Source organism: Ascaphus truei, chromosome 11, assembly GCF_040206685.1.
Source record: "Ascaphus truei isolate aAscTru1 chromosome 11, aAscTru1.hap1, whole genome shotgun sequence".
Lineage (NCBI taxonomy): Eukaryota > Metazoa > Chordata > Amphibia > Anura > Ascaphidae > Ascaphus > Ascaphus truei.
In genome coordinates, this window is record NC_134493.1 from 45,724,802 (window position 1) to 45,735,078 (window position 10,277).

Below are 10,277 nucleotides of genomic sequence, written 5' to 3' on the forward strand. Positions count from 1 at the left end.
TAGTGTTTATTTTTTTCTCCATATTCCTAATACCTGCAGCTTAAATACTATACAGTGTTTAAAGCATTAATCTACAGTGATCGTGTTTTTACCCCACAATTATCCTGATTTTATCCACATTCTCCATGTTGTTTGTTTTTTACCATCAGGAGAATACTGTTTCATAAACATTGGAACCATGGAAGCGATAGTAAAATAACAGTAAATAAGGGGAATGTCACTATGACTGGCAACATTACTTTTATTCTCTGACTACCATTGCTGGTGGCTATTTTATTTGTATTATTCGGACCCAGGGGCTATTATTTAGCAGAATGCTCTGGTCGAAAACTTTCCTCCTGAGGCACAGTAGAAGGTTCCTCTAAAATATTGTCTTGTTTCTTCAAAATACACTCCATTCCATCTTCTTTCTCCTATTGATTTCATTCAAAAAGTTCCCATCCATTGTTATTTGCCGGCCAAGGTAGACATTGTCTCCAAAGTCTTCTGGTTCTATTCCATTTACTTTGACCATTGTAGTCTTGACGCATTTGTTGAACATCACTTTGGTCTTACGGAGTTTCATATGGAGACCCACATTCTTACTTGCTTTGGCGAGTTCTTCAATTTGTTGCTAGAAGTCTTCTGTACTAGTGGCAGAAATAAATATGTCACCTGCAAATTATTGGTGACACAAATATTCACATATGATTTTGCTTTTTTTTCGCGATCTAATGTCTTGAACAATTCTTCAAGTGTTGTAATAAAAGTTTTGGTGACATGGTGTCTCCTTGTCGCACTACCCTACTGATCTTATTCTATCTTTATGTAATCTAAGGGTTGATGTTGCATTCTTGTAATTATTCTTTAAAATGTCAATGTACGCTTCTTCAATATATAGATATTGAGGATATTGACGATATAAAGAATGGGCACAAAGTAAAACATCTTGAAAATAAAACATTTTTAGAACCAACAAAAGCAGTGAGAATTCCCATTCTTCATTTTCAAAGCAGACTGCATTTTGAAGTGTCTCTTAACTGTTTGTATCCACACTAGCAAGTAGTGGGGGTTATTCATCAAACAGAGAAAGTGTCGAGTGAGGCCCTATCCCACAGAAAGTACAATGGACTTAAATTTCCTTGCAGAATCCTAATATCACCAGTTTAAATAGTATCATTTGTATAGTATCATTTGTGGTATACTGAAAACGTAGGTGAGAAATGGATGGGAGTCTGAATTTTCTTTTCTCTTACTTTAATCTTCAAGAAAAAAATGTCTAATATAGTATGTAATTGGTGTTGTCAAGTTGTAAGATAAATACAGTATATAGTAAAACTGTATATATTGTATCACTCATTTATTAGTATATCTAATACACCTTTTTACATCTTACCTGGTTTTAACTAGATAATTAAAATTCTGTGACAGGATTAAATATATATTTTTTTATATTATTGAATAATTGTTTTGTTAACGATATGTGACAACACAGTTTAAACTTTAATTGATGTTACAGCTCAGTAAATATCACCATTGAAGGCACCGGACTGTTTGTGGCACGTATGGCTCTCTACCGAGATGAGAGCTACTTTATACCATATGAGGGATCGGTAGCTCAAATGACAGCCAAAACAACATTGTACATTGGAGTAATTCTTGATGGAGGAGACACCTCTAAGTACATTTTGGTGATGTCAAACTGCTATGCTACGCCTTCAAGCAATGCTTCGGACATTAGAAAATATTATATCATCAAAGACAGGTAAGGCCATGGATGGTAGATAAGCACACATTTTATAATGGTGTAAAGGCAAAGTACATTTCGAAACTGAAGGAAAATGGTATGATATCATGATAATATCATGTCAAAACAACAAAACAAAGGATAGTAATACAGAATATAGGTTTAAGAATCTCTGAAAGAATGAATATATTGGAGATTAACATCACCCATTGTGTCTGTAAATCTAGGTTCACAGCGAGATTCCCTTACAACAGATCTTTTCCTGTTAGCTGTTGACTTTGATCTTCTTCACCACAATATATTCTATTAAAAGATAATAAGACTCACAGTAAATATTATATGGAATACCTTGTTTTCATGCTGGCAGCCATGTTGTCAATCATCTAATTAATACGTTTTAATCGGATCTCTGCTGCATCGCCCCAGTTCTGTTTACGTTGTGTTCCACTTTTCTCCATTTTTGGATTTCCTTCTTGTTCTCAGAGAGGTTCTATTGTTTTCACAGTTGCCCCGGCAAACAGAACTCAACCATCAACCTGGCTGAAAATGGCGTCTCAAGAAATGGGCGATTTTCAGTTCAGCTGTTCGAATATGTTAAGCAATATAATGTTGCCTACTTGCATTGTGAACTTCAAATTTGTGACACCACAACGGAAACATGCAAACCTGTAAGTATGTGAGCAGTGTTACCCACTGCAGTGATGCTCATGTCAATTTGCCCATTTCCATCAGACTCATAAATAAAGATACAACACACAAAAATTAAAAGTGGAACGCACCAGAAGCGCACAACTCAGTGCTCACGGAAAAACTCTCCCGAGATTAAAAAAAAAAAACCCTGGGCAGCTAAAAACAAAACAAGAAAAACAACTTGGCACTCTAGAATAAAGCAAAAGTATTGGGAAGATCCCAAAAGAAACAGTGCTTCAAAAACCATGTGGGCAGTAATCAGCAGTAAGCATAAATAAGGGTTGTAGAAGAAATTTGTATGTAACAAATCAAGTATACATTCACATGAAGTGATAGAATTTCAATCCCGGTTTGTAAAGCCTCTTGTTAGTGATAGAATGTATCAATGTAATGTCTTTAAGTGTACTGTATGCTGTGACTGCTGGAGGCACTGGTCCCGTGTGTGAAGACCTGATATAGTCACAATCTCCGGTCATAATTTGCCTATCATGACGTAATCTCCATAGTATATCATGGTTGGAAGAAAGACTTTAAGAGCTACTGACGGGGTCTCTTCCGATGTGAACTGTGTTCGGCGTGCTCTTGCAGGTAGATGGTATACAGATGAAAGAACAGGATGGTAGTGCACACCCGAAAAAATCACCAGTGTGATATTTTCGGCTGTGCACCACCATCCTGTTCTTTCACTCTAGAATAAAAGTAGAATACTTAATTTATTAAACAATCTGGAAGATACAAAAGCAATAGCCCAATGCATTTCTCCCTACAAAGTGGGGGTTGTCATTGGCGCCCTTGAGAAAGCCCTTTTTGTAGGGAGAAATGCGTCGGGCTATTGCTTATGTATATTCCAGATTATGAGGTAAATTAGGTACAGTATTCATTTTTTATTCAAGAGTGACAAGATTTTGTTTTGTTTTATAAAGATACAATACACTTTGTTTAATTTTAGGTTGCAAAGGCTACAGCGTTACTTTATTAACTCATCATAACAAACAACATTTTAATTAACCAATGCAATATCCCTTGCATCCCAGCAATAAGGGATAAAGGAACCCAGCATTCTAATCATCTCCGAGCTCTTCCCCTCAGCCAATTTTATAACATCAAACCCTATTCGCTTAAGCCCATTAATCCAAATTAACCACACTCACGTTCAACTGTAATTCTGCAACAACTTGTTTGTATTTAATAAATAAATACAATTGCTGCTAGCACGATATCTCTTAACACCAAACCTGTAAAGAGAAAAATAAAGATTACTGGGAGGAAAGAGGGGGCTCAATTGATTTTAAAACTAAGAATTACCAGTTTATCACAATCACCCCCTTTATATAACCACCCAAACGACTGAAACTGACCCGCTGACATACGTGAAGCTTTCACCTGGCAAATGGCATCTTGCCAACACTTAACCTCTATCCAATACACTTCTGCCACTTTTCCTTGCTGTCCAATCGCCAGCTGACAGCACAGAACCGACTTTTAGCATGATGGCACCGCCCACACACGGAGATACCGGCGCTTGACTAAATGTCAAAGAGCCTTTTCAATCTTGTCACATTTCTTTGAAAAAACATGGAAAGTTCTGTATGGAGCTTGAGATAATTATCCTTTAATTTCTATTAAAATGTCAACTTTATGGTTAGTGTCCCCTTTACAGTTTAATGTGTTTACTGTACATCACGCCAATGCAATATTTTAAAGTATTATAGCTGCCTTAGTTACCTGATAAGTAGCTTTGGAAACAAGTAGATCTTAGCAATGATTACTTGCAAATGGTGTATTCTAATTCTACCTTTATGAATGAGCTTTGTTACTAAATGAGCTGTTAATGCGCGTTGCCTAATCATCCAATACATTGATATATATTCTGTGATATTTTGCCTTTTCTAGTCTTGCACTGGGAGGGCGTCTCGCATTGCTGATACTGGGAATCGCAACATGGCTCTGTCTTTGGGACCCATAGTCCGACAAGGTAACTTCTCTAAGTGTATCTGGGAGTTGTCCCGGATATCAGTAAATGGCCTTAGTTTGGGAAATGATGAGGCTCAGCGATGTTAAAGTATGAGAAAGCATAAATAGAGGCTTATGCAGAGAGACCAGTTAGACTGCGCCAGCTCAATTTGAGAATGAAAACTAATTTTTAGCGCTGCAAATTATGGAAGCTCCAGTACTGAACAGAAGGTTGTGACTTACAGTGTATGATTATAGCCTAGTGTTAAACACCTTGGCTGTATATTTGGGATAAGAACGTTCAATTCCATCAGGCAAAACCTAGATATCCTGACCTATAATATAGTACTGTATGTTACTATAGTAGCCCATTAACTTTACAGTCCTGTTATTATCACTTTTCCAGAACTAGTTTTGGTTCCCTATATAATGATATGCACATCACTATTGTGAAACAGAAGAAATACAATAAGAAAACACTTCCCCAGTCTTGTGTCCTTGTCCTACTTCATATATACCTCACCTAACCCAATTTCAGATACCTAGACAGAGGACACTATACGTGGACCATGAAAATGATGATGATATGTGGTGTATGGGTCTAACAGGCATGTGACAGTGTCTGCTACATACTGTACACAACACAGTTGAAGTTCCCCCACAGTTACTGGCCCCAGAATCAGTTCCTTCTTCAGTCGGCATTACCTACTCCCATGTATTCATCCCTTAGCTTCCTTCTCTTTTCCTGTTCTCCTGTGACACTGTGATAAGTGCACTGGGTGCACAAAAATACCGAATGGAAGATATATCATTAGCATATAGATGGTTAATGTGTCATTTGTGACCACCAGTTATTTTTGTCCTTACAGACGACACCACCCCGGCACCAAGCAGTGATGGTAAGTGATCAGCAATATTACAAACTATGAGAAGGATTCATAAGTGGCCCAAACAATGCCACCAGATCTTATAATGTACTGTATATATAAGAATTATATTGTTGAGTTAATCACATGTTATGCATCGCTGTCTCTTTTCGAAGTAGCCCAAAAATACTTTAAAGCCGTTTCGCTAAGGAAACGGTAACTGGGTTACTTAAACCAATGTATCAGTGAGACTGTACTAGCATCGCTTGGAATCAGTAATTACTTATAGCTTTCCATCACATTTTTTCCCCCTGTTTTGTTTATATAATTTCAGTGGTGTATTTACATTGACCCTAGTAGAGTATTTGTACTTTTTTTTTTTACACATGTGCTATTTGATTTAATTTTAAAAAAAATATGTATATATTTGCTGATCCATAAATAAGTCTCTTTATACTGTATGATAATACCTAATGATTTTGTACTAGGGCACTGTGGCGATACTAACTGTATACTTTCCTAGGTTTTTAGGGTAGTTCATATGAAATTTGTGATTTTTATAGAAAATAACAATTTTGAACATCAGTCGTTACACCCGTTTTGGCTCTCTCTCCTTTCCTGGTTTCTGCATGTTTTGTGCATCCCGACAGGGGATTTGGGCACCCCTAAAGCATCGTGAGGCATCTCCAAGGGTTTCATTAAAAAAGTCTGTAATAGGGGATCCCACGTATGTGTTTGGTGCACTTAGTAAGGTCCCAAACTGCACCTTCAGGTGGGTGGTATAACTGGAGTTACAGCAGGAGCTTCCAAAGTCACCCCCCACAATGCTTTGCATTCACAGCCGCAAGGCATTGGGGGATGTGATTTTGGAAGCTCCCACAATAACTGACAGCTGTACCCCTCATGCTGTCTGCACACACTGAGGTGCTGTTTGGAGCCTTGTTAAGCATTTGGTTCCCCCCACTAGCTGAGGATCCTATACTTTCTGGAATCAATCAAACAGTTTGTTAGCAATAGCCTGATGTGTAGGCAATAATAATTGTTAATTAGGGGTTCGCAGAACAAAGATTTCCCAGCAGGAAGTGCACAATGTAAAAATGTTTGGATCCATTACTCTAGTCCACTGATGTGCAGCAGGTGACCTGGGCCTATGTCCCCCAACAGCTCCTTCCCTAGTAACCCTCCCCCATCTCTCACTAGTACAGTAATGTTGCTGAAATGGATCATTTCTCCTCTCAGCTACTTAGTGAGCGAGCTGATAAATACTTCCCGGCTCCTCTCCTGTGCTGGCCATTAGTTCCCATTGCCAAAGAGGAGCAGGATGGGATTCATCAGCAAAACGGCATTAGGCAGCCAAGTGAAAGGCGTGGAGAGAAGCCTTTAACATACGGCCCTTTAGATGGCACATGCGGCCACTGCAGTATATCATTGTACCCATCACTGCTCTAGTGTGTAAATCTCATGTCTCCCCCTTTCTGCGTCACATGCTGTTTATGTGAGAGTGAGGAGCTGCCATCCTGTGGCTAAACCGGATATTCTCATCATTATATCCTCACATTTTAGCAAGAAAATAATGGCAAGAAGAGAAATATAATATGTTTTTCCTTTATTTAGGGACACGTGCTTCCATGGCCCTGCTGACACCGGCTGTTTTATTCCTGGCAAGACATTTCTTTTTTATCTTGGATAATTAATCGTGCTGCAATCGGGCCCATTGAAGAATAAAGAATGTATTCCTATTGCAGGGGAATGGTTTATAATCTCACCTCCAACAATGCTGTGTTCTTTCACTACATGACTGTTATATAACAGGAGTGACCAACGCCAGTCCTCAAGAGCCATCAGCAGGTCAGGTTTTAAAGATATTCCTGCTTCAGCACGGGTGGCTCAATCAGTGGCTCCATCTGACTGAGCCACTGATTGAGCCACCTATGCTGAAGCAGAGATATCCTGAATGCCTGGCCTATTGGTAGCCCTTGTGGACTGGAGTTGGCCACCCTTGCTCTAGAAAGTGTACTTTAAATGGAGGATACATATAAGAAATCATTTATCTTATTGGTGGCAGGCTCTGATAATTCTGAATGTCTGCTTAACATAAATTGCTACTGATATATAATTCACATGTAACATGTACATGTGTTTTGCTGCATTCCAAGTCATTTGCCAATGATAATTAAACTTTACAAAACAAGCATGCTCAATTAAGACTATTTCAACTTGTTGCTCTGTAACCTGTATACTAAACTACAATAAAGAAAAATTATTGGTTGTAATTCGTGTGGATTTATCAAAAACCGCGATTGGATACAACCCTTGGATGAATTTGTAGAATCCAACCTGCATATTCAGCAATCTGTTGGCAGATTCTTAAAAATCCGCTAATGGATTGCTGAATCCGCGGATTGTATTGTAATAAAAATAAAAATAAAATTTCACTGAAACGCAAATCACCCTTTTTGAGATTGATCCACGGAAATCTCAGTACCAAAGGAACCGACCGATCCGCTGCAGATCCAAATCTGCGTACCAAAGGAACCGGACGATCCGCTGCAGATCCAAATCTGTTTGTTTATTAGAAAGAATGGCCAAAGATATTTTTAAAATAAATAAACATATTCACCAAGTCTTCTGTTGTTCACCTGACTATGCACAGGAACTCTCAGAAACATCTTGTTTGTTTATCTATATACATATACAGTTGGTGCCACTAAAGTATTGCTCAATGTTAACTGTAGATATGGATAATCTTCTACTTAAAACCTCTGACCCATATACATATTTAAGAATATCATATAATAGGCTTTCTATTATATAATAATTCATTGGTAAGTGTGACACTAAGGGGGTAACCAGGCTATACAATACAGGTTAAACCCATCTGGTTACCCCTGAGACCCGTGGGCCCCTGGCAGCTACATAGCACCGTAAGCCAGGCATTTTAACATGTAAATGTTAAAGTGTCCCCTGTTTGTCAACTGTTCATGTTCCCTGTGCCCCAGACTCATGAAACGTTCTATGTGTAAGTTTTAGGTGGGATATTTGGGTACAAATGCAATTGTTTTGTTTGCAGGAGTTCGGGGGCCAAAGATACCGGTAGTCCCCTAATTCTCCCCAGCGAGCAGGTATTATTTGCTGGTACGCGGGTTGAATTACACCGGTGGGGTGCCCAATGTCCCCTAGACTCCTGGTTTTCGAGCACAGATATCCCAGTCATACTTCCCTGTCAAATATGAGTCTCCCCAAGTGATCTTATGTATTAAAGCATGTTTTATTTCATTTGTGCTATTACTATAAAATGTCTATTCTGTCAGACCGGGCATCCATATAGGTGCCGGGAAGTCTGGATAGACATCGGAATTCAAAGAGGAGACGGGATGTTGAGAGGTGTCGGGGTGCTAAGTGGCCGGGGCAGGGCGGAGTACTGGGTCCGTAGAACAGATACCCCTGTGGGGAGGACCCTCTGGTTTGCCAGACTCAGTGGAGCCTGCCCAGTAGGTGGCAATGGGTTGACTGGGGGAAGTGGCAGAATGTCGGTGCGTTTCCCATTGGTCAATTCGTATGTCCCACCCACGGGGTATCCCGAGCCAGCTTGGCACTCCCCCTACTCTGACATCAGCCAAAGGATGAGTCCCTATTCCTATTGGCTGCTGGCAAGGGATTTTCCACGCTCTGATTGGTCGCTCCTCCTACCTCCTTGCTGAAGATAGCTCAGCGTAGTGTATGTAAAGAGAAGCCCCAGTCAGAGAACCAGATGATCTAGTGGCTTGTGTCGATGAAGCTAGGGCGGGCTTTTCAAAGTTACTCTGTCATGAATAGCAGAGCAACCGGCTTCATTTTTAAGCTTGGAAAGTCTGCCCTGAAGAGACTAAGTCAGACCTGAGGTCCAAGTTCTCATTTTATAACGTAGCGGTCGTGGCTAGGAACTGAAGCTGAAAAGAGGACCAGGAAGCCCGGGTGTATTTTCCGGTCAGGGTAAGCCTACCGAAGCAGGCGCCCTGCACCTACCTAGTAGAGCCTAGATTTCACCCCCAGACCCCCAGTAAGTGTGTTTTTATCTGTATTTTGTGTATTTTTTGTGTTGTACACAGGCATACCTGAAAAAATTGCATTTTGTTTTTACAACATTGTTTTGCCTAGTGAATGATCCCAGTATAAATATAAATACGTGTCAAAGGTCCTGGTCTCCTGTGACAATATGTATTCAACAGAAGCCATATTTGCTAAGCAGTACTACCCAATAAGCCACCTTTAGGGCTTAGTTTGTGTTTAAATGCAGAATTCAGTTGGCTGTGCTGAATTACTGAGTGTAGAAGCATGGAAGGAGAGAGCCTGATAAAGAGTGTAATAGAGAGAGGTACTGTCCCAAGGAAATGATACAACAAACTGAGCAAATGTTGTACAACCCAAGTCTGAAGGGGGAATTCACTCAAGGACGATGAATAGAAAACTGGCATTATTGGTACTTAAACACCAATTCTATTTATTGCCCTATTCCCTAAAGTCCTTTTGCAAGAGTATGGGTATGTAAATGAGGAATTAACCGTTAATTATTTATTCACTAAACTGTGACACCTGGTGATATCGCTACCTCCAAAAAATATCAGGTTCCATCACCCACTCCAGGCCAGTGTCGGTGTTATATTGTCTATGTTTATAATGGTCTCTATATAGATAGCAAAAAAGGTTGTTGTTTTTTAGCGCGCTGTCTCTCCGAAAGCTCTCCCCGGCTATTCCAGTCTCCCCTGCAGCTCCTAATCTCCCGTGATCAGCGGGGCATACTCAGCACATAAAAACACAAAAATAGGAGCGCATGGAAAAGAGAACCAGAAAACCGGAATTAGTGCACAATTCTTTATATTAAAAAACAGATACAGATCAACAGACTATTACAAATATAATGTGGTGCAAAATAAAAGACACCACATACACAGCGATCAAATATGGATCAAATGAATGAATTCCAAAACATCCACAAAGAACAGGATATAAATACCCAGCCAACCATAGGAAGGCACCCCAGTTGTTAAAGGGTGAGGATCACT

General features: G+C 39.6%; 1 protein-coding gene across 2 annotated transcripts in view; it reads left to right on the forward strand.

Moving 5' to 3' along the window:
* Nucleotides 1–7,508, forward strand: part of LOC142463370 (uromodulin-like) — a 28,216-nt gene extending 20,708 nt beyond the window's left edge. For both annotated transcript variants that reach the window (XM_075566024.1, XM_075566025.1), the window contains 5 exons: nucleotides 1,499–1,744; nucleotides 2,232–2,394; nucleotides 4,310–4,391; nucleotides 5,239–5,268; nucleotides 6,850–7,508. In XM_075566024.1, coding sequence (XP_075422139.1) covers nucleotides 1,499–1,744; nucleotides 2,232–2,394; nucleotides 4,310–4,391; nucleotides 5,239–5,268; nucleotides 6,850–6,929 — 601 coding nt within the window. In that variant the 3' untranslated portion in view covers nucleotides 6,930–7,508. The remainder of the gene's footprint in view (nucleotides 1–1,498; nucleotides 1,745–2,231; nucleotides 2,395–4,309; nucleotides 4,392–5,238; nucleotides 5,269–6,849) is intronic.
* Nucleotides 7,509–10,277: the final 2,769 nt, after the last annotated feature.